Source organism: Mixophyes fleayi, chromosome 1 (genome assembly GCF_038048845.1).
Source record: "Mixophyes fleayi isolate aMixFle1 chromosome 1, aMixFle1.hap1, whole genome shotgun sequence".
Classification (NCBI taxonomy): Eukaryota; Metazoa; Chordata; class Amphibia; order Anura; family Limnodynastidae; genus Mixophyes; species Mixophyes fleayi.
The window spans coordinates 362,664,657-362,690,674 of record NC_134402.1 but is presented as its reverse complement, the minus strand read 5'-3'; the positions used below and the strand labels follow the sequence as shown (position 1 = coordinate 362,690,674).

General features: G+C 38.5%; 1 protein-coding gene across 4 annotated transcripts in view; it reads right to left on the bottom strand.

The window, feature by feature from the left end:
* Nucleotides 1-675: 675 nt before the first annotated feature.
* RNFT2 (ring finger protein, transmembrane 2) overlaps nucleotides 676-26,018 on the bottom strand; it is a 47,499-nt gene continuing 22,156 nt past the window's right edge. For 3 of the 4 annotated variants that reach the window (XM_075178511.1, XM_075178508.1, XM_075178509.1), the window contains 4 exons: nucleotides 12,377-12,526; nucleotides 5,642-5,707; nucleotides 4,031-4,132; nucleotides 676-3,408 (listed from right to left, as the gene is read on the bottom strand). In XM_075178511.1, coding sequence (XP_075034612.1) covers nucleotides 3,274-3,408; nucleotides 4,031-4,132; nucleotides 5,642-5,707; nucleotides 12,377-12,526 — 453 coding nt within the window. In that variant the 3' untranslated portion in view covers nucleotides 676-3,273. The remainder of the gene's footprint in view (nucleotides 3,409-4,030; nucleotides 4,133-5,641; nucleotides 5,708-12,376; nucleotides 12,527-26,018) is intronic. The other variant, XM_075178510.1, reaches the window with a different exon arrangement.

The window sequence follows — 26,018 nt, the reverse complement described above, 5'->3', positions numbered from 1 at the left end:
GTATTCATGAGAATCAATTCACTAGAAACCAGTCAAGAAACACGAGACACTTTACCTTAGTGATGTCACTAGTTCCTCCTGAACCGATAGGCCAGTGATGGCTAACCTGTGACACTCCAGGTGTTGTGAAACTACAAGCCCCAGCATGCTTTGCCAGTTATCAGCTAGTTATCTACTGGCAAAGCATGCTGGGGATTGTAGTTTCACAACACCTGGAGTGTCACAGGTTAGCCATCACTGTGATAGGCTGTACTCTTAAGAATGATTGTGTCACATGATTTTGTGATGTTTCTAGCTCGCAGTAAATCAATAGGCTGCACACTCATGAATAATGCTTTAGCACACAATATGGCTGTCTCCACCGTCTTTAAATCGATGAATAAACCTCTCTCCATGAACGCCAATTTGGGATAACATCCTACAAGAACTTACAGCTTACTTATTTTTAGAACATTATTTTTTCCATTATTGTTAGAAATGTTGAATGTAATTTTTCTTGTGTTATGCTTTTCATTGTCGTCATAAAACCGGTTAGCACTATTTCTTCTCTGAAATACCATTCTAATTTAACCACAGAGGAAAGAGATCATTTGGATGAAAGATGAAGGACACAACTAAAGCATAACTTTGTTGACTGCTGTCAAATATAGGAAAAAATAACTGTATACCGAAGGCTTTTTAACATAAAAGAAAAAAACATTTATTATGCATACAAGTGCACTACTCAATTTCTTTATTTTACTATTTGCCGGTTTTATTTTTCTGTGCATAGTGAGAATACAAGGTGTACCGTTTGGATACAATTCTCCTGCCTGTTTTATGACAAATGTAAAAAAATAAATAAAGATGTCTTTTTCAAAACGTAATATATCAGTTTACAGAAATTCTGATTACAGGCGTGTTTAGTAAAGCTTGCAATTCTTCTCGCATTTCTCTGCAACAATTATATACCATAACCATAAGACACACTGTTCCATATGTACCGATACATGATCAACACTCTATACCACAATACAACTAAACACTTTCAGTTATACTGACAAAATAAATCCATTCATTTGGACATATATACACAAAGTGTAATATAGGAAGAGAAGAAAATGGCAAATTCTGGATAATCTTAGATTTGTTAGATACATTTTTATTTTCTAACAAATAGGGAGAAAATGGAGACTGTCCTAGACAAGCAGATTTGTCAAGGTGGAAAGTCCCTTCTGGTGATGAATCGCATCAGCCTGTGTGTGGCTAACAGTCCACATCGATCCGCTAAATACTCTTTGTTTGACCTGTCCACCAAATAACTGTGCCCAATTAGGAAATAAATCATATGGCCAAATAACAGTAGGCAGAGAGTCACTCACTCTTCACAAGTCACCACGTGTGGGTCTAGCTTTAACCTCCTGAATACTCCAAGGGACTTCTCAAGCTTGGTGACTACAGCTTGCATGTTGCACAACAATGCCACACATGTCATATTCGGTCAATTTATAGTATGTTTTACAAAAACATTTGGAAATTTTGCAAGATACTATTGTATGACCCTTTTGGGTCTTGTTTCTAAGTTTTTATTTAAATGGTAGCAGTCTTAGGCAATATCTTACATAACACACTACGGTTGCAGCTACAAAAGCAATAGTTTGTTTTGCTTTGGAAGAAGCTGTTCACAACAAGAGCTAAATTCTTACAAATTGAGGAACATTTAAAAAAAACTAGCGCAAAGGAAAAAGGTGCTGTTGTACAGGGCAATCAGATTTGATAATTTGTTGCTATGGGCATTACAACCTTTTTTCATTTGCACCAGTCTTTAGAAGTGTCACGAAATTCCACATGTTTCATAGACTGCGTATCTCCTATATGTGCCTAGATGTGGATGACTTACAGTTTTTAAATGGTTTTAACTACTGCATATCCTACCATGATCAAATGCAAAAAAAAAAAAAATATTTACCATATATAGGATCAGTCTCTGCTGGGTTCTGCATATAAAAGCAAAACTGGACTTTCGCTAAAAACTTCAAAAAGTAGAAGTAAATGTTCAGCACATGGACCTATACTTATGTATAAGAAAATAAGAACACCACAATGCACACAATTATGTTGTAGTGTTTTCAAAAAAAGGAACAATTTATTAAGAACATGACTGGGGATTACAAAAAAAAGAATGAATAAATCTCTAATTCCAAACTCTAGCCCTACAATCTATTCACACCACAGAAGACCATGGTTGGAATATATCACAGCTGAAATAAATCAATTTTAATAGATTAGAAAGTTTGGGGAACTAGTAAGCAATTTATGCAGATTTTGGGTGATTTTAACTTCTGAACAAAACTGACCTTTGATACATCGCCCCTTATGTGTCTTAATAAGTCTGCAGCCACCATGAGCCATGGGAACACTTTAAAGATATCTTGGTATAGATTCTGGGATAAGAATGGAAGACTACAGTAAGGATGCAACTCCAATCCTCCACGTCATTTCTTTAACTGATACTTTATAAATGGAGGTGGAAAGTGCTGTCTCTGACAGTGGTCCATAACCTCTCATCTACAATTGCCCCATTTGATTGCTCCTTTCCCTCAGGCTTCCATATCAAAAATGACCTCCTTTCAATAAGGTCTCTGAATGTAGCCATGGAAGACAGCATCTTTGTTCATGGGCTATTGAGCATTATTTTTAGGACTATAAACATGCTGCGGAGTTAACTGCTTCATTGCCCCATAAAACCAAAATGAATGTGTGAAAGCACCTACTTCAAAATACGTTGCTTCTTCATTTATCCAGTTATCCTAATGGTCAATGGCAGTTTGCTGGATTTCTTGATCACATATGTCCTACTTTGCAATGACTTTTGTATTTATTAATATGTATTTATTAAATCAAAGGCAGTATATCGTCCATGTTACCTAGGCCTAGAAGGTTTAGAGACATCATCTGTACAACACTCTGGGGGGATGAATCCATTTATTTCCATAACATATTTTCAAACCGTTTCTATTAAGTTTTAACTATAACCTGGATAGGACACATGTACTGTTTGCTTTTGGGATAATTACAGTATAAATAGAATTTTAGTGGACAACAAACAGATATCAGACAATATATTTCCTCCAGTAAATGTTAAAAGACAAAAATAAAAGACATCTGGATTCCTCCAGGATGATGTTCCTCTGTTCAATTCTACTTAAAGTGACAGAACTATTGTGCCGTTTGATCAACACAGGTAGTGACTCTTCACACAATTGATCATAGTGTACATTAAAGCACTGTATGTCAGTACACCTGGAAGTGAGCAGAGGTGGAACCGTCCTTCCACAAGCGGAGGGTTTCAACAGCTACAGAACGGCAGAGGGGACAGGTTCTCTCTCTGTCAAACCAAAGACACAAGCACTCCTCACAGAAAACGTGCTAAGAGATGGGAAATATAAAACAGTACAGAAAGGTCAATTAAAGGAAATACAGAACACGTCAATGGAAATATGCCTAATGCATACACAATTCTTTAGCAGTACTGTCTGCATTACAATATTCTATGTAACCACAATATAAAGAAACAACCAAATTACTTCAACCTAATTGTTTGCAAAATGGAGAAAACCAAACAATGGTTTTAAAATAGGAGTTAAACCCCCCCCCCCCTACTACAGCACACTTCAACAAGTACCCCAAATATGTAAGTAATAAAATAAAATAGTTGATAATTTTAATTTAGGATTATTTATAGTACGATTCCCCATATGGTACAAATGGATACTGTAGCTCTAGCTAACACTTTACTGATAGGAACATAAAGCGTAAATCTAAAATATAAGCAGTATTTTTCTGAAATACTGGTATAATTTCATTTTTATCCAACGTTCAATTTATGTTACACAAACTTCAGGATATTTGATTAAACCTCCTATGATAAGGTGGAATTCTCTGCTGAACTTAAACGTTCAGTCCTTTTTTTTCTTTCTTCATATAAAAATTAAATAAAAGTTAATTGCACTCAGACTCTGCAGTTTATCGTTAACTGCTTCAATATTACCTGACATATTAGAATGATGGGGTCTTTGAAGTCTGCCTGGCAAATGGCACATATATCCCCAGCTTCACTGCATTGCTGGCTGCTAGCACGGACACCATACTTCTGGCAAAGAAGAAGGATTGGGATAAACATGTGAGCACATATATAACTAACTTAACAGGTTAAATCAATACAGTGCCATTAGGTATTAGCCTTACCATGACATACAGCATTATCCCCATGAAGATGTCACAATATTACAGACATTCCAATATACACTGTACATTATTCAGCTACACTACTCCAACTTAAGCCAAGTCAGCTCTAACTGATACACAGGAGATTAATGCTTATGGGCTGCTGACATCACCCACCAAGGTTTACACTCACAAACCCTGTGATATCGTGGCACAATTACATAAACAATTGAGTGAATGTTTAACATATTGATTACTAAACTTTCAAACTGTAATATTAATAGACATAAAAAGAGTGTCGCACTGTATTTTACTTCACACAAAGAGACTTGAAATGTACACATCTTTAGGTCTGTTGGAAGCCAGGCCTCAGCCAAAGCTTTTAATGTAACACTTTTTGCAACTTGCAGGCAGAATGCAAACTAGAACTTGGAAAATAACCGTAATGACGGCATGTAAGCAAGACTGACATCTTGCACCAATAAAAAGTACTGCACTCTTGCATATTTTAAAATTTGGACAAAAAAAGAAAAAAGAAGTTGATTATAGGTGCACTGAAGCTTCCAATTCCTATTTGAATATTAATTAAAATTTAATAATAACAATATTTTAAAATTTGTAAACAACTGAAATTATCTGGTATCACTAATTTTGACGCTCAAGTATTTCAACAATTTATAACTATTATGACCACCCAATGCACAGAACAGAGTGTTTTCCATGGCACTAGAAAACAGCTCACTCACTTTATTCAACTGGGGGCTCAAACTGTTCATGTTTCCAGCTATCATTCAAGTAAAACGTCCAAAACTGTAGATAACTGGAGGGCTGCATTAAAGATTATGTGAATTGCGCTTTCTGTCTTGACTGCAGGGGCAAATTATAATAGGTCATTGCGGCTGTAGCCTGGGGTCCAAGGCTGCCACCATTCAAAATTAGTGGTGCATTATGAAGATAAAGTGAGCTTGTGTGAGGGGCTTGCTGTATATTCCCATGAACTCTGCAAGGTGTCCTTGCTGATTATTGTAGATGCATGCTATATCAATACAGGGCAAGGGACAGTGAATGTTTTCTAATGAAACACGTAAATAAAAAAGATGTACAGAGTTGATATGAAAGAACTCAGTGGGTGATCAGACATGAAATCATATGTAGAGAAGGGATAGCTTGAGCAAGGCAAAGAAATTATGGTGGTTTTAATCAGCCAATGTTTCAAATGTTGAAGCCTAAACTAAGTCTGGTAAGAAAAATGATGTCCCAAGATCTGAACCAGGGTGAAACAATTCAATAAAAGAAGAGGATAAACACCTATATGGCTTGACATGCTAATATGGGTATGTCCTCTTGCAGACCAACTGAGCTAAACTTGATATTGCATTAAATCCTCAATTATTACACCTTACATCTCCTTTTATGGGGTATGTAAAACAAATACCTGTGGATGGCAGAGAATCCGTAAAGCTTTCCTTAAGCCTCCAATACGACCACAGATGTCAAACGACTAGAAAAGAAAGAAAGATCATTTATGATTTGAAAATGTAATGCTAGTGCACAAAATAATTTAATACACTGTACAGCTTCAAATATTGATAAACTTTTTATAGCCTTAAAAAGTATCATCTTATTTAGTTCACAAAACAAGTATTGACAGTATAAATTTGATAATACAAATATATAATCAGATTTTTCTACACACAATACAAGGTTTCACAACTGACTGTGTAGTTCAGTAAAACTAGATATAGTACCAAGGTCCTTAAATAAATATTTTAGTATACTATAGTTGGTCTGCTCCAGACAGTCTCTGGAGCGATTTCTACTGGTCACAATATTATCAATAATATCAAACTGGGTGATACTTCCTGAGTTTATTTAAAGGGTAATTACATCTTCAAAAAATGTGCCTGTTTTTGTTTTATTTTTGACACATTACTTTTATTACAAATATGTTTTATGACCATAAATTACTGTTTACACGATCATCTGGGAATCCCTAAAGAAAATTTTCTGGATTTGTGTCCTGTCAAAAAGCTGTCCTGGTGGAGGAGGAAGGAGGAGTCTGCAGTGACATCACAGCATGGTGTAAAATGCATTTGGCATACTAGCCTACTCTCCCAGGAATGTTCGGGAGACTCACAAATTTCAGGGTGTTCTCCTGGACTTCCGGAAGAGTAGGTCACCCTCACAGAACCGACCCGATATTTTGTAATAGGGACGGGGCAGTTTAACGTCCCCACTGCACAATGATGCAAATTGTGGCATTGTAGTTGTGGTGGGGTTTGGGTGCTGTGATAACGGGAATTGTATAGACACAGCCACACACAATTTTCTCCTTCCCTTCAGCATCTTGTCTTAAACAGAATCTGTCTCCCCCTATGACATCATCAGCAAGTGGCCTGTTGGACTCACATCTTGTTGGATGAGATGGTGTGTGAATGCTGTCTGCACATAGCTAGTAGTTGTAGTGAATGTAATGCAGAATGGAGTTTGAAGTGGGAGGGGACAAACAGTCCTAAAGCTGCAAAACTGTGAAAACTGCAGATGATTATGTAAAATGTGAGATATGAGACGTGTGTGTGCAATAGCATAATGTAATATATTGTAATTAATGTTAAAGCAAACTAGTATATTACTGTGCATGTATAGGGAAGAAAGATGGATGTGCGACATCTCTGAAGGAGAAGGCAATGGGTATTTTCAGATGGTGATCATCTGCTGGACCCATAGAGCTCAAGTGACATTACTGTTGTCATATCTGTCTGAATGCTGGTCCCACTGACTTCAGCGGTCATTGTTTCCATATCAATACAAGTGCCCACTGAGCTCAACTGTGATTGCTGTTGCCAACTCTGTTTGGCTGCTGGTCATACTGACTTCAATTGTCATTGTTGTTTCCATATCAATAGGCTGCTGGTCCCACAGAACCCAGCCAGCATCCTGGATCATATGTCAAAGCTGCAGAGACTACCTACTATCTGTTCACAATCCTTATTTAACCCAAAAAAAATTCCATATGCCTCAGACTTAAAATCCCTCCAACCTTATACATATATCTTCTCTACCCTCCCCTACCTTTATCCTGTGCGCTATGGAACGCAAGAATCAATTGTAAAAATCGCAACTATCCATGATCTGTTCATTTTAAAAGCCCTCAACTTCCATTACAGACACCTGGCTTACCTTCTCTGACACTACATACCCTGCAGGGGACTCTCCCGCAGCCACACTCCAAGAACTGTAAACAGACATGGTGGTGAAGACATTCTACTTTCTCAATATTGCACCTAACGAGTCATACTCCAAAAACCCTTAGGGCTAGATTTACTAAGCTGCGGGTTTGAAAAAGTGGGGATGTTGCCTATAGCAACCAATCAGATTCTAGCTTTCATTTATTTAGTACTTTCTACAAAATGACAGCTAGAATCTGATTGGTTGCTATAGGCAACATCCCCACTTTTTCAAACCCGCAGCTTAGTAAATCTAGCCCTTAGTCTCTTTCTTCCCTTGAAGTCTACAGTATCCATCTATTCTCTACTCTCAACCTTTGTGTTGCTTTAAATTATCACCCCATTGTCCAGTTTCCCCAATTCCTTGATAACTTTGCTGTATGGCTCACTTATTTCCTATCCTTTGACCTGTCTACTTACATTCTAGGTGATTTCAACATTTCCATTGACAACCCCAATGTCTCGCTACCACAAAACATCTTTCAATTACTTCCTCCTTTGATCTTGGTCGACTTCATCTTCCACCCACTGTGATGAGCACAGCTTCTGCTTCATCTCTAGTTTCTGCAACTTGACCTTCCTGCTTTTGACCACAAACTACTTTCCTTCAGCCTCACCTTACCTCATGCCCTCCACCCCCTGCACCTAAATCCACATGTACACAATGACACCTAATTATTGTCGACCTCATACATTTCTAATTTTCACTAAAAGAGCTACTTTCTACTATGACTAACCTGTCCTGCCCTGACCAGACTGCCTCTTTCTACAACAAAGCACCCACTTCAGCCCTAGACGATGCAGCTCCAGCTATCCCATAGTCTTCAAAGATCAAACCTCAACCATGACATAACAAACAGTTCTGCTACCTGCAAAGGATCACACACTGCTAAGTATCACTTTTATTCCATCCTCTCATTTTAGAACAATGCCCTTTTACTTGCTAAACCAAACTACTTCACTTTTCTAATATCCACCCAGTCTTCTAACTCTCGATGCCACCTTCAACTCGCATCTCTGCCTAACTGCATGTACCCCCCTTCCCCCCTCTCACTACTATGGTTTTGCCACTTACTTCAAAGACAAATTGACACCATTCACCAAAACCCAAACACTTCACCCACCTTCTCCTACACTTCCCAATCCATCCTCAGTTCATTCTCTCCTGTAACAGGAGATAACTCCACCACTTGGACTCCCCCTACTGAATGCCCACCTCTAGCTCCCCACTTCAACCTATCTCTCTCCACTAGCACATTTACATCCTCCTTAAAACACACATTCATCTCACCAATCCTAAAGAAACCACTCTCTTCCCAACGACTGCCCTCTTTCTCTCCTCCCCATTGCCTCCAAAGTAGCTGAGTGACTTGTGTACACCCATCTATCTCACTATTTCTCCTCTGACTCTATTTGCGATTCTTTACAATCGTGATTGCACCTCTAATGTTACACTGAGACTGAACTCACAAAAGTGAAATAATCTACCTACAACAACGAATAAGGGTCACTTCTCCGTACTCATCCTTCTAGACCTCTCTGCTGCTTTTGACCCAGATCGCCATCTTCTCCTGCACTCCCTTTACTCCATTGGTATTTGTGGCACAGTCCTTTCATGGTTCACTTCCTATCTATCAAACTATTCCCTTAGGGCCTGAGTCATTAAGGAGAGCAAAGCATAAAAAAGGAGTAACATTTGCACCTGGGGAAAACCATGTTGCATTGGAGGGGGAGATAAATTTAAAATGTGGGACAGATTTATAGTTGGTGTAGGGCATGTCCTAGATCAACTTTACATTTCAGTGTAATAATAAAGCTATTAAGTATTTGTGTTAGATGAAAAAACAGCCAGTATTTAACTTATGTGCAAAATAATAAACTAATTTGCACCCCTTGCATTGTAACATGGTTTGTCCCAGAGAACATTTACTCCTTTTATGCCTTAATGACTCAGGCCCTTAAGTGTCTCTACCTCTAGCACATTCTTTCCTCCACTCCCACGATCTGTGGGGTTGCACAAAGTCTCCAGTACCACCACTGAGCTAACACCAAAACCTACCTCTTCTTCCCTGACCTGTCCCTTTCTGTACAATCTCATGTAACAAACTGTCACTATCTCCACATGGAAATTCCCAATGCTACCTCAAGATCAATACGTCCAAAACAGAGGTTATCTCCTCCAAGAGCAACCACCTCCCGTCAAATCCCACTTACCGTGAATAACACCACGATTTCCTCAGTCTCCCAGGCTCGCTGCCTTCATGTTGCACTTAACTCTGCCTCTGCTTTATTCCTCACATCCAGTCTCTCTCCTCCACCTTAGAAATATTAGGATTCGTCCTTTTCCTGTAGAATATGTCCTTTTCTTACCCAAGATGCTACTAAACCTCTTATCCATTCTCTCAACAACTCCTGTCTTGACTATAACAACCTCATCCTATCTTGCATTTTCCTCACCCATCTATCCCCGTTTCAATCCACCTTAAATTCTGTGACAAGACTGACTCCAATTGAAATTACTCATACAATAAAACTGTTGTAAAAATAAACTCTTACTAGATACAGTCAGACGGTGGTATAGTCATATTCTCTATGCTCCCAAAGTAATTATTTGTGCAATGTCCAGATAGCATTATCAAAAGTATTCCCTCTATATCTGAAAACTGAAACCTTATTAATTCTTTATATTAAAGTAGAAGTTTACTTAAGGTATATGGGCAGCACGGTAGCTAAGTGGTTAGCACTTCTGCCGTACAGCACTGGCATCGTGAGTTCAATTCCCGACCAAGGCCTTATCTGTGAGGAGTTTCTATGTTTTCCCCGTGTTTACGTGGATTTCCTCCGGGTGCTCCGGTTTCCTCCCACACTCCAAAAAACCCAAAAACAAAACATACTGATAGGTTAATTCGCTGCTAACAAATTGACCCTAGCCTGCCTGTGTGTGTGTGTTTGGGAATTTAGACTGTAAGCCTCAATGGGACAGGGACTGATGTGAATGAGTTCTCTGTACAGCGCTGCGGAATTAGTGGCGCTATATAAATAAATGGTGATTATGATGAAGGTACAGTATTCACAGGGGATATACAGTGTATGAGATCACCAGGAGTGGCTTTAAACCCTTTACTGCTGATAATTTTTGTCATCCCTGTGCTAAGTATATTTTGGCACTATTGGTCTCACCATACCGCAACATCAGTCATTTTTCTGTGCAGCACCCACACAAATCAGACCTTATTTTTGTTTATAGAAGACTTTTTAAAAAATACCATTGTTTTCTCTATAACCCAAGACTAAAATTCACAGAAACAGCAGGTGGCAGACTAGGGACAGTCGCTATTCTCCCAATAAGAACTGTACCCCATTTGTATATATGCAACTACTTCTTTTTGTGGGATTTTTTTTTCATATATGAGGAGTTCATTGTAAAGTGATAGGGTATTTATTAATACTTGCTGCCTAGATGTTGTATATTTCAGCAAGAGAATTCTTGATGCTATGGTTAAATAAAACCTACTGGTCATAGTGGGCAGTGACTGGTGGGTTTTCTTTTAACCCCACTTCAGGACAAGAGGGATTCCCCCTTATTAGTAATAGAGTGCATGAAGACGTTCCTCCCGCTCTTGGCAGTCAAAGGGTTAAGGTGCCCTCCGGCTAATCACAAAACATTTGACCCAAACAAACTTGTACAAGGTGATCCTGCAGTAATGCCCTCCAGCTGGCACTGTTTGCAGAGGCAGGCACCAGTCAGGCTCTAGACAAAACTGTATGAATCCGTTTTAGAACATCAAGGACAGTTTCCTAAAGTTATTACTGCACTTGAAATGTGGCTAGGTAGAAGATAAATCAAATCAGCTGGAAACCTTCAAATATGAGTAAACTACATTTCAACAAACATTTTAGCATCTCTCTCTGGAGTCATGTTCCAACAGTAAGATATATATAGAGATTATTGGTTAAAACAAAACAAAAACCCCCTGAAATCTGATTCAACAGTGAAGCCTGAAAGAGCTCGTGTAAGTGTAAAATCAGCACAAGAACTTCACCGTGCTGCCTCCCATCCCATGCCAGCATAGCTGTATTTATAGAGCTTTGGTGGGGAGAAGAAACAAATTGGGCACGGAGAAGAAATGGACATGTATGTGACGCAGGGGAAGAGATAGACAAACTGAGGAGGAAATAAAGGATAAAATAAAACAGGAGCTGGAAAATTTAAATTGTAGCTAGAGATTAATTATTACATGTATTTTACTCTTCCCACTGACACCCCGTCCCCCGACATCCTCTCTCTAGAGATTCTCTGTCCTCTGGGACACTCTCCCCTTTAATGTATAAACATGTGTATACCTCCCAAGATGTCTCATTTCATGCTGCAGTGCATGGTTTATCCAATGTTTCATGTTTCCTATATCAGTAATGTATGCCCAAGTCATGAAACAAGCAGAAATTCAGGTCAAGGTTGTAGTTTTAGGGCAGAATCTTATCATACTTTGTCTGGGATCCATCAAATGCTGATCAGGAATGGTAGAAAGGGGACAATGACAGTGTATGCAGACATTATTTAACCGCAGTAATAGATTATCATATGATTTGGCTGTTTTGCTTGAATTCTGAAAAGCTGCATCTATCTAATCTGGCCACACATCCCAGATCAGGTTGTTGGGTTGGCACCATTCACCTGTAATGAATTAAGTGATGCTGAAGATATTTTTAACATCAATGTAGCACAGGTTACTGCAACGTGAAAAGTATTGATTAAACTGGAGCAGAGAGATGTGTACCAGGTGAGATGGGTCTGGCTGGCAGTCACGTAAAAGGACAGAAAGACTGATTGTGTAATTGCAATAGGTCTTTTTTTTTTTACATTACTTGGGAATATGACATTCTGGGGCACGCATTATATACATAATATTACTGACCAGATGTGGTGAGTAGTGTGAGCTCACCTTACAGAGGCTGTACAGGATTATCAACATGCCTCCTAAGAAATAGGTGCTTGAAGGATCATCACCTATGATATATTTATACCACAGCTGGATGGGCACCAGGGAACGGACCAGCTGGCTCAGCTCTTCAATCAGCAGGTAAAACTTGCCCTGTAGAGACAACAGTAAATACTTAATGCCAGAGAGACAAGGCAGACTCAAACACAGAGGCTTTGATTACTGTACTTCATTTGGTATTATGAATCTATTGAGAATATGTAATTAGGAACTGCAAAACTCTGAGGTCCAGAACAATTAATCTACAGATAACTAAACATAATTTATAGTATAAAAATGCAAGGTATAAAACAAGGGCTTTTACCCACACATCACCACAAACATTACTGCCTCTTAGATCCCCACCTTCATAATTCCACAATTACTAAATGTACGCTCATATAAAACTGGGTTCTGCCTAGTCTGAGATCAGGCCAAAAATACAACCATTACTGGAGAATTACAGTTTACTGTCTATTGTCAACAAAATAAAAAAATACTTTCAACTATAAAAAGAAAAAAACATTTTTTTTTTATTTATTTTTTTACAGTTTAAAGAATATGCAAAGCCACTATTTGACACAGATAAATAGCAAAGGCTACATGACATAACATAGTAGATGTAGTTAAGTATACACACTAAAGTTATCAGCAGGTTGCCATGTCTATAAACAGGCAAAGTGACTGCTTGCAGAGTTGCTGGGCAGAAATGCACTATGTAAATCGGTTGATTCATACATATGGCCAAGGCCATTGGTGTCACAATAACTCAATCATGATAATGCCCAAAATATATGGGAGGAGCTTTGGCTGTCTAAAAAAGTGGGGAGGTTACACATTACTTTTAACAAAAGGATGGAATGTCAGGGTAACAATAAACAATGCATTTACCTGCATGGTTTATATCTGAATTTTAGATCATGTGTAACATCTCTTTTAATTGATGAGCAAACAAACATAACAATTCCTAAAGATCTTCCTTTATTCCTACAAGACACTATATATCTGCTGGGGCACTTTGTGACTTCTTGCCTCAGTGATGTCACTGGTTCATAGTTAATTAATGCTCTCCAAACCTTGGTTCTGCCCTCAAAATTGCTGCTCTTACTTTGTGTGTAGACAACAAGTTCATTTCTAACAAATCAGAACTCATCACTGCAGGTACGAGACTCACAAGTAAAGCTCATTGATAAGCTAACTTGTTACTTGCACATCACTTCTCAAGTCAGCATACCCTAATGTGCTAGTCTCGAGGCCAAGAGTGGCACAATATATTTTGAGTTTTCGAAAAAAAATGCATGCTGGAAACTAACTTTAATATTTACAACCAAAAGCAAAACCAGTCCCAGAAGAACGTCTGAAACACATGTCAAAACACAGCACATATTAAAAATAACTACAATAACAAAAAGAACATTTCACAGAGTTTATGAATTTTATCTCACTGGGTTTATAGGCAATGTCCTAATACTGGCCTCTGGCTTGTGAACTAATGATGGCACCAATTACTGAAGAGCATGTGTGTCTGGTGCACATGCCGACATCAGCTCATTAAGATCTTAGGAAACTGGCACCAAAGACACCTCAATCTCTCCAGTGCAGGAACATGTGCTATCGCATTGTGTAGAGTACCGCATATACTGCTGTGCTGCAGATGAAAAGACCAGAGAGTGTGCTACGCTGATTAACGACTCAGACATAGATTAAAGCCTTCTCAGTCATTGTATCCCCTGAGATCTTTGTAAGAGGAGGAGTGTGTGTTTATGCCTGTGTTTAGAGGCGAAGGAAGGTGAGATCATACTGCATGCCTTGTGTTTTACAGTCCCGCTGCTAGGAATAAGTCTCATTGCTCAGAGCTTTGGCATTCTTATGATCTCATAGCCCTCCAGTGAGCGGAGAGCCAGTATTTTCATCTGCTTACAACACCTCACTTGCATTGTTTTCATTTACATTTTACTCCATAGGAGTGAAATCAACAAGATAATTATGTCAGAAGATTATTTACATTCACATTGACTATTAAAATGAAACATCTGCAATTGAATGGAAGGGCCAGAAAATATCTTTGTTTAAACTATTCACAGCACCTCGATCCTTCAAAATGAAATTATAAATCTCAAAGGTGCAAATTGCAAACAATTGAAGAATCTGAGCCATCATGGTACATTCATTTTAGCAATTTACAATAACAAGATCAGTTTCATTTAGTGGATTTCAAATCTATACATTGAATTGTCAAACCGTGTATGACTGATCGATAAATAATCCCATGGAGTGCAAATGGATCAATTCATTCACCAAAGGGCCCATTACAACAGCACATTTACCTATGAAGAGATCAGCGCTGAAGTAGAGTAAAACTTTCATTACCATCAATAAGTAGTAAGAAATAGCAGGATGACCTCAAAATGAGTAGACCAGTGGGTTGTGGCCTAAACAAATGGGTCCCAAGGTTAGTTAGGGTAGGTCTCCATGAACAACTTTGTACAAAATAATAAAAAGTAGTAACACCTAATGTGTGTGTTATTTTATAGCATTTTGCACCAAATTGTTGTATATTAAAATACTGATTAGTTCATAACTAACAATTTTGTGAGCAAAGAGAAACAATGCACACTAGCCCCACATATCCGAAATAATGAAAATATGATATGCAGCTTGTACCTGGGAACTTTACAAGTATACATTTATGTGGCCGCCAAATTTTCCTGAGAATTTCAATGTGTGTGTGTGTTTGGGAATTTAGACTGTATGCCCCAATGGGGCAGGGACTGAAGCGAGTTCTCTGTACAGCGCTGTGGAATTAGTGGCGCTATATAAATAACTGATGATGATGATAATGATAGCCTCTGATTTATGGAATATGTTTAAATACTACTGCAAATAAATAGTTTTAATGAACATACAATCCGCCCCATATAAACATAAATAACACTGACATTTCATATATTTAGCTTTTTTAGTCTGCCAACACAACAATAGCAATATAAAATATGATAGTTGCATGCATGATATACATTACAAATAATGTGAAATAATATGCATGGATAAAAGTTACAAGAAGTAAAACAGGGGATCCTCGATCCGGTGCGATTATGATAGATTGCAGGGTATGTAAGGGCAGATTTAAAGAAAAAAAACCTGAAGTAAATATAAATGCATTAGGAAATGTAATGGTTTAGGATACTGCATGGCCAGTGGTAGACTAATCCCAAGTCGCATCAATCATATCCAAGACTAAAGTGAAAGGGTTGAAATTTGCAATGCACCAATCAACTAAGCACTCTGGTTGCTATCACAAAGCAGCAGCATTAGGTAATTTGCTCCATATAGATACAAGTATCTTGACTCACACTCTCCCTCTACTGGACATACTGTGACAGCAGCAGCATCGTTTTGTGTAAAAATCTCTCGCTCTCTCTCTATTATCTATCTACATATACATTATATATATATTATATATATATATATATATATATACATACACACACACACACAGACACATATATATATATATATATATATTTTCCTTTCTGCAGTGCAAGAACAAGTTATGTATTTTTATCTAAACAACAATGTATTTAAAAGAAACATTTTTATAAAAGAATGTTAGAAACATTCCAACAATTTGTAAATAGGCCAGTGTCCTTTTTTTAGCTATTACTTAACTTGTAATGACTGACGTTACCAATTCCAGGATAGAGTTGTGGTATGATGGAGAATGGATAACACTCTTTCAATTAAAGCTTTTTAGCCGTCGTTAAAATGTGCACAGAAAAACAAAAAAGCTGCAAATGGTCAAAACAAAATTTACTTCACTTTTTAATAATTCAAAAGATAAATGAGACATTAGTAGCTCTTTCCACTGAGCAGCCTTATGAATTATCTATGCAAATACTTAAGTGCAAACTTCCAGCACAAATACTCTTCCACAACATCAAATTAATACTTTTGCACTTGTTTTTATGGTGTAGTGCACGGATTTGTGGGCCAAGATGGTGACGTCTACAAGGTGCAAACATTTCCACCATCCAGTGGGAGGAGTTTGGTAGTTTGGCGTTGTTCCTTGCTCAATGAAGATTTAAGTGTGCCTACATTTGCACAGCATTGGAATAAAAAACATTAAATAGCTATTTATTAACAGTTACTGATTTAGCACCTACATATTACAAAGCTCTTTACAGAGTATATTTAATCATTCACATCAGATATACGTTTTTGCAGGAAATTAATTTCTATGAAGGCACAAGGGGCCTGATTCATTAAGTATCTTAACTTGAGAAACTTCTTATTTAAGTCTCCTGGACAAAACCATGTTACAATGCAAGGGGTGCAAATTAGTATTCTGTTTTTCACATAAAAGTTAAATACTGCCTTTTTTTCCATGTAGCACACAAATATGAACTTTAAATTTCAGTGTACAAATAAGATATCAAGTATTTGTGTCCTACATGAAAAAACAGTCAGTATTTAACTTATGTGCAAAACAGAATACTAATTTGCACCACTTGCATTGTAACATGGTTTTGTCCAGGAGACTTAAATAAGAAGTTTCTTAAGTTAAGATCCTTAATGAATCAAGCCCAAGGTCTTTTTCTCCCCCCAAAAGAACTTAAGTTTCCGGGCAGCTCAGAGACTGGGTCTCGTCCATATACTTATAAATGGGACACAGTTTGCACGTTTCAGCTGCACTTCTGTGCAACCAATGTAATAAAAACCCAACACACAAAAGTGATGTCACTTCTGTCTCATGATGAATTTAACACATACGAGTTGAAATTAGATTATATCCATATTACTGAAAAAGCACAGGGATTATTGTCAAAAAATATCTCAATTAATTAGGATAGGAACAAGCATAAAGTACAATGGCAGTATTGTAAAGATTAAAGTAGCACTATTGTATTATACAGTGGTGTATCCAAAAATGTTTATACAATGTACAATAGTTACAAATCTAGCAAAACAAAAAACCTAATTCTTCACTCCCTACAGTGACAAAATCACTTAATACACAGGTGAAGACCGTGCCACCACTATTATGCACCTTACATTGTCTAACTCCGATTTTTAAACACAATGCACAGCTCTGCGTGTCTAAGCAATATCGCACAGAGGCCTGATGTTATATCACGCACACAGTGTTTCATGCTACGTAGCAGTTCTCCATTATACACCAACTATCAATGAATTAAACCTTTTCATTATTTTAGATGTCAGGTAAGTTCATATATAAAATTTATGTCTACAGACAACATGTATAAGGAAGAATCTCTGCTTTGTTCAACTTCATTACTATGTTAGTCCTATTGTTTCCCTTCTGTAATTTCATGTTGATGTGGATCTTCAATGACAACAAAGAGCCTCATCTTGAAAGCTAAAGCTGGGTACACACTACAGGGTTTGTCCAATAATCGGCTCAACAAGCCGACATACGACCGCTCGTTCAAAAGTCGGGTCAGTGTGTGTAGTGACATGATGGTCGAAAGTCTGGCCAAATGAACGATTGTCACCTCATTTGGTTGGTCGTACCGTTAAATATTTTCGTTCCAATCTCGTTTCCGCTGTGTAGTGTGTATAAGTTTTCCGACCGATCCACGACAGTGAGTACGAAATTACAGTCATTGCTCACGACAACATGGCTGTAAAAAGTCGCTAACGGGACAGTTGCTCTTCTCTTTATTGTCTAAAACAAGGTTAGTGTGTATGCAGTCCATGGACCGAGCGATCGGACCATCGAACGGATGTTAAATCGATCGGCATAAAAAGTTGGTGAAAAATGCGGTAGTGTGTACCCAGCTTAAGTATGGGACTAAAATCACCAACCAATATCTCTACAGATAACGTGTTATTTTTTTTTGCATGTGTTTTTTATTATGTTTTCATAGCATTACTCTATTATTGTTCCCTATTTTATTTTTCATATTGCAGTTAGGTTGAAGTAGAATGTACCTTATATATCTGATGTTCCCTATTACTGATAGTTACCACTGTAGAAACGCTATTTTGAAGTTTACACACCAACACTATGGGGACCTTGGTCGTAGTGTGGACAACAAATGAGGGCATGTCCCGCTATGAGCAGGAAGAGGAGGAGATTACAGCTTTCATGCCCTTTTACACCAAATGGGGATAAGACACAGTCACATCCTGCTGCTGCTGAAAGTAAAGTGGGGACAGTGGAGCATGACACAGCCCATTGATGGCTGAGTACAGTGGATGAGTATGCCCCTGAGATGTCAGAGGAGAGCAGTTCAGACACCAGCGGTGTTGCCCATTACCTGGCGGTGGAACAAAGTGCAGGTACCCAGTGAAGTGTTCTATGCATGACCATTATCGACCTGATGACAGCTGTGTTTTAAAACGGCACGGTGTACATCCAAACGCTATCCAAAAACAGTGATGGCTCCAGGGTGTATAACAAAAGGTGGTACTAACTGTACTGTGAGAAGTCCCTCTCAAAAATAGTCTGGAGCATATTCACAATAATGAGAGTAGCCTGGGCCATGAAAATCCACCAAGCACTCAAAAGAAAGGTGCATGCAATTGGCACATCTTTGCAATAGAGGAAGCTTTGCACACAATGCAGAGGCGATTTTATTGTATATATTGTTCCTTCTATTTTTGGTGCTTGGATTATCATAATAACGAGCACATCGGGAGTATGAATATATTAGAACTTGGAAATAACACGGCTCCCGTGGATCTAAGCTATTGCGCATGCGCAATGAAATTATACATCCAAGCCTCTCTTTGAGACTCACACCTCTGACGTGTTGAAAATGGCAATCATGTGACAATTTCATCCGACCGCTGATACGCAGAATATAACATGTGACCAAGAGGATTAATTTTAAGGACAGGAGCTTCCAATTATTCTTCCAGAGAAAGAGATGGATGCCGAAGGCTTCATACACTGTGTAGACAGCCAAGGCTTGTTTGCAAGACAATACCTGTGGCGACACATGAAGAGTTGTAAGCTGAACCCAATGGGCAACAAATTCAAACCTGGCAAAAATAGTCCAGTCTCTGTGTGCCTTTGCTCAGCCTGTTCCAAAAACCACCACTGATGTCAGGTGGAAGTTCTTGAGCAACATGATCCCAGATGAAATCTTACTCGCAGTCAAAAATGACCCATGAATCATGCAGATGGCGCAGCATCTCTTCAACAGGGTCGGTTCAGATGTTGGCAGGCACGAGTACATCTGTCAGAAGCTTAGCAAAATGGGTGGCTAATATTACAGGCCAGAAGAGCGACTCCTTTGGAGAGGATAGAAGACTTTACCATCCTATCGAACTTACAGCATGCAGTAAACACTGGGAAGCTGGAAATGACAAAGAGACAGGTACAGTTAAGGCACCCTCGTTGGCGCTAAAAGTTGGGCACAGATTCCAAAAGATATCGACCACTGTGGAGTGCTTAGCCATGATGGAGGGCCGCACTGCTGCGGTTGAAAACACACGTAACTTCAGAAAGATCTAGGACAAAAGAGAGAACGAGTTCATCTCATTGACTGCTTTGAAAACTCTTAAGGAATTGAAGTGGAACATGCCTCAGCTCGTACATTTCACTGAAGACATGAAAAAGATGCACTTATATTTCGATGAGAAGCAGCAAGTATACCAAAGCAGTTTATCCACTGAGCCTACGCTTAACAACTGAGCATTGCTTTCAAAAGTCACTCTTGCACAGGTGATCTTGTTCAATTGAAGAAGGGAAGGGAAATTTTAAAACATGTTGTTGACTACCTTCTTTTCAAGTGATGCTTCGGAACTCCATTAAGATGGTGCTTTCCGAGGTTGAGAGGAGACTCTGCCGATACTTATACGAGGAAACCAAGAGAGAAAAGTCCCCATTTTGCTGACAGCAGCCATGCAAGGCAATGGAAGTTCTTGCAGAGAAGCGTGAAGAATGTGGAGTGGGTACCCAAATGACTATATGTTTGACAGACCAGATGCCTTGTCACACTTCGGAGGCTCTGAATTCATGCGCCTGATAGTGTGGGGCCAAACATTTCCACACGCTGTTTTCCATGAAGCTTCAAAACCATGTTGCCACTCTTTTAAATGTCCTCAACCTAAACAACACAAAATTGGATCAGTTTGCGGACTTCCTTGGACACAACATCAGGGTGTCACGGAAGTATTACCACCTCCCAGAAGGTACCCTCCAACTTGCCAAGATCAGCAAACTTTAATGGATCTAGAATTTGGACGAGATGGACATTGATCTGGACGGTGAGTTGCAAACTTTGTCTCTGATGCACAATTTTGACTTTTACTTTGGTCATTAAAATATCAGTTTCTTTTTAGAATCGATCCAGCTAGAGAGCGACAGATTGGATGATGAGTAATCCCTTCTGACAGGAAGTCTAGAGGTCAAATATTCGGTCAACACTTCCACGTCAGAAGAGAAACAGTATAGTGACTCAGAAATACGGGACCAGTGCCCAGCCATGGCTTCCACAGGTAGGTGTAGCACACAGTTTCATTAGGCAAAAGCACTTTGTGTTTTCTGTATTTCTCAGATTTGTAATGGACCACTCTGTCCCAGGATTTTGTCCGCATTTTGCAACCTGAAAGGAAGCAGAGATGAGATCCAAGCTGTGGAGAAGCACATGATCCTGGCTACCCGGAAAGCGTGATTGCGTCACGTGCCTCGTGGTTGAACCATCAGCACAGAAAGATAGAAACTGGTTGGGGGTGAAATTCTACATAAAGAACCATATAACAGCTTTGAAGAGAATCAAACTTGTTGAAATGATATGCAATAATTGACCTGGACTTTAACCTTCATGGCTAGGTGTCGGTGTATGCGGACATGTGAATGTCCTGAGACGGCCGAAATACATATACAACTTTTTCCACCATGCAGTCCATGTCAGTACTTTGAGCAAAGTCAAACTGTTATGTTTATGTATGTACACACACAGGGCCTGAGTCATTAAGGAGAGTAAAGCATAAAAAAGGGGTAACTTTGCACTTGGGCAAAACCATGTTGCATTGGAGGAGGAGGAGGTAAATTTAAAATGTGGGGACAGATTTATAGCTGGGGTAGGGCATGTCCTAGATCAACTTTAAATTTCAGTGTAAAAATAAAGCTATCAAGTATCTGTGTGCTAGATGAAAAAACAGCCAGTATTTTCCTTAAATGCAAAATAATAAACTGATTTGCACCCCTTGCATTGTAACATGGTCTGTCCTGGAGAACATTTACTCCTTTCTTTGCCTTACTTTCCTTAATGATATATATATATATATATATATATTTTTTTTTTTTTTTTTTTTTTACAAACACAGTGTAACAGTTTTTTACATGTTGCCTAGTACAGAGTCTTTCTAGTCTTCCTGAGCTTGGGAGAGAGCGCAAAGAAACAGTGTGCTCAGAGTCATTTAGGAGAGAAAAACAAAAAAAAGGAGTAGGTTTGCTCTTGGACAAGCCATGTTACAATGCATGGGGTGCAAATTAGTTTATTAATTTGCACATAAGTTAAATACTGGCTGTTTTTTCATGTAGTACACAAATACTTGATAGTCTTATTTTTACACTGAAATTTAAAGTTTATCTAGGACAAGCCCTACTTATAAATATATCCCCACATTTTAAGCTTACCTCCCCCTCCAATGAAACATGGTTCTGCCCAGGTGCAAAGATACTCCGTTTTATGCTTTGCACTACTCAATGACTCAGGTCCAATGTGTCTTATATTGAAATGTGGTGTCACAAAATGCTCTACTGTCACCCCCAGGCCAGATGCCTACTTACGCCGCCTCTCTCCACAGCTTGTGAGGCAGGGAAGGAAGTATAGTGCAATATTGAGGATGAATCTCAAGACACATATAGGGTTTGTGGATTCTTTCTGCACTCTCCTCAAAAGGGACATGTTTTTTTTTTTTAAAAACATAGGGGGAGACTCAATTAACCTCAAAGTGCCATGGTAGTTTTGCGTGATGTATTCCAACATTTATTTCCAGTTAATACTGTACTAAAACCTTCACTTATTTTGCTCGCACCTAGAATCGGTCCGGCCTGAAATTAGGCGAAGATTTCAGGCCGGACATCCCACAGAGCCTCATGGTGCTAGGATCCTGTGGCACTTTGCTTGTAATTGAATTTAACCCACAGAATCTATTTCACCATGCCTATTGTTGTCTAGAGTTAGATAAAATTGGGTTGTAGCATTTAAGTAAAAAGTCTGTGGGCAGACAACAGAAAGTTGCTGCCCCTTGTAAATATTCATGAACAAAATATGTAGAATTTGTTCTGTAATCACCTTGCCGCAGCCACATAGCATATGTACATACAATGTCAAGTATGTCAAGTTCTGTTACGATAGTAAAACTTCCGAATGTATATTTGTGACATTTAGGCAAACTTGCATTTAATGGGTAGTGATCTTTAAGAATGGAGGTTAGCTACAATGTTGTACGAATGCATAAAGATGACTATATCAGAAATGAATGTGGCTAAATACCTGTAACTTGTAATACCCATTTTTCGCTTTCATGGGACGAACATAAAAAGCTAGGGAACGGGAAAATAGAAAAAAAAAAAAAAATAAGATTTCCCTTGTCTGATCTGGATATAGCAATTTTGAATTACATGCAAAATACATCAAGTATCCTGCAACAGACATGAAAAGTGAAAGCAAATGAATTTGCAAGTCATTTTTCAAAAGGAAAAAAACCTAACAAATTATTTAAATGACAAAGTGATCATCATCGTTTCCCATCAGTGCAAATGAAGATGTACCAGTGGAAACAATTGCTATTTTAACAAAACAGTCAGCTGGCAGCGCTGCAGAAGACTACTTATTAATCAAAACGTTGGCTAAAGAGACACCAAAATCACCATGCAGAAACCTGGAAGCGTTCAACCTTTAATCATCAAGCAGCATCTGCGACTGTACTGGGCTCTCAGCTAGTGGAACCCAATAAGTTGGTATTATGATCGAGTGCCAATCAGATGTGTTTGTGTGGCTAAAATAAATGTACCTCTATTATTTTACTACTTAATTGTCTGCTAAGTAATTCAATGAGCCATTTTCTGCAGGTGTTAAAATACCCCCGTGTTCCAACGAGCTGGGGCATCGAGCCCCACGAACCAACGTCCAGCTGAAAAGATCATCAGCGTCCGCATATGGGTTCTCAGCTGCAGATAAGGTTGTCATTTGAAACTGTTCTCCAAACAGAACCAAAAACAGCAAACAAAATATGTGTTTGGAAATGATGAAAAGGATTGTGGTATATGGGCGTAGAAATTAATACACAATAATCAAACTAATTTTGGCCAATTGGTCCAGAAACCACAGGCTCAATTCAAAAATGAGTCTAAGCAGAGGTTGGGGACAAGCTGGGTGACTGCTCAACATAGGTATAACATTGGTCAGTATTACACAAAGTGAAACAGAGGCATTGAATTCTAGGACTGGAGAGTTTCAAATTGCCCAATCCTGGTCTAAATTAACAATTTCTAGGGAATTGGTTAAAATGACTGAGTTATGGTGCATCAAGTTCACATTTTATCAAATGTTATTTTGAAATCATAAAGGAAAACTGAATGCATTTATATGGCTAAATGCACAGGAACATTTTAAGCTGTGTTGCAGATCAATTTACCATATGCAAAAGTAGACCTTTTAGATTACAATCTACCACTATTTGCTGTAATCTGTCTGTAAGCAGACAACCATTGCATGACGCATAATGGTTAGCTCTCAATGAACTTCATACTTCCAATATACAGCTACAAATCTGCAGAAATATTTCAATTACCTGATAAAACCAGGCCTTTGGGTGTAAGTCAGGAAATGCATGAACAAGCTCTAGTAGATGGACTAGATAATGACATACATCATAATATTATATAATGCCGGCAGATCGGCCCCAGTGGTGAGTACAGGATTATCGCTCAATTTGGTCACATGTGTAAGTGGCAGCATTGGGGTTCAGCCGTTTGGTGCGGTTCTGACCACTTGTATCAACATGTCTGATAATTATCTGATCCATTTTGGATTATTATCGAGTTGAGGGTCTACAGACAAGAACTAAATTAATTGGCCTGACATGGTTTTTTGAAAGATACATCTTTCATGGGATCTGAAGTGTGTGTATTATAAAAACGATTATGAGTACAAATAAGTTATTTGGATTCCAATTCTCTCAATTTGGTCATAATTTTAAATATTGTGCTGCAAAGCACCTAAAAATAAAAAAGAAAAGAAATTATTTTAAGGACACACCATAGACAAGTTAACCTGAACAGTAAACTATTGGGCAGATGCAAAAGATATGCCTCAGGCATATATACATGTTTCCTCTGCATTTGTGTAAGGTCTGCACTGTACTTTACCAATGTTAGAATGCCCATTCCCTCTCCCATCCTGCCTCTACGGACGCAGGTAGGCATAAGTGCCAGAATCACTCATGTCTGCAAAGGAGTAAATGCCTGTGCCCACTTTCTGGGATGGCGCAGATTGATTTAACGCAAGATACGCTACATAAGCTGCCACTCTTCAGCCTCTTAATGTTAGTTTTTACATAGACGCCTTTTATTTTAAATTCTTGTCACATCCAGAAATGTATGCTAAAACATGTGTTTAACAGAAACCTGATTATTTAGTGCTGAGAGAAATGATTTGTCCTGACATAGTTACAGTATAGGCAGTTGTGATGCGGTTGTTTGTGGCATAAAAGACACACATACCATTAAAAAGCTGGGATATATTAATGTTTACAATGTTCTATTTTGATGTATGAACAATTACAGTGGTACGTGCAGACTTCTTGTGTGCTAAAAAAAATGCAGCAAAAGTTGTCAACTGGTTGAAAAAAAAATCAGAATTTAGACGAGGTTACAATTTCTACATTTAGTATGAGAGAAGTGAAGCTTGTGCATTAAAACATTATTTATTATTATCAGCTATCTGATGTGGAGCATTGTTGAGAGTTAATAAAACCGCCCATTATAGAAGCTCAGTCCAGTGCTGATTTCATCTAAAAAGATGAATCCGTCATGTTAGACAAAGCCTTGGTGGGAATCTGGGGTGCCTTTCCTTCCTATCATCCACTAGCAAAATGACAAGGATTAATGACTGCTCCCATTTGTCGGTAGATGGTGGTGGGGGTTCTGGAGCAACTCTCAACCTTTTCCGATGAGGCAATTTATCTCAGGAGAGATCATTCCTGTCTGTTCAGCTTTAGCATATTAATTCTAACCAAAAACAAAAAGATGCTAAAGAAAGAGAGAAAGGAGGGGGAGCATAGATTGGAGCAGGGCCAGGAACAAATGAAGAGCTTGCTTGGCTGCATTCCTCGTGTGCCAAAAGTTAATTGAGCTGCCGATGGCACTTGTCTGCCAATGATAAGCTGGGAATTGCGAACCAATCAAAACTTACCATCGATGAACTTCAAAGGGGCCAGGCCTACTTACAAGACAAAGGCTATTTCAATTTTCTATTTTAAAACAGATTCAATACAGTTAAGGAGGTATGATTCCGATATTAAACTAGTCATTCTAAATGAACATGCAAAATGAAATTAAAACACAGACGCAAAACCGAATATGTTTCCCAAAATCTCCCTCATTAGTCCTCCGGCTTAATTA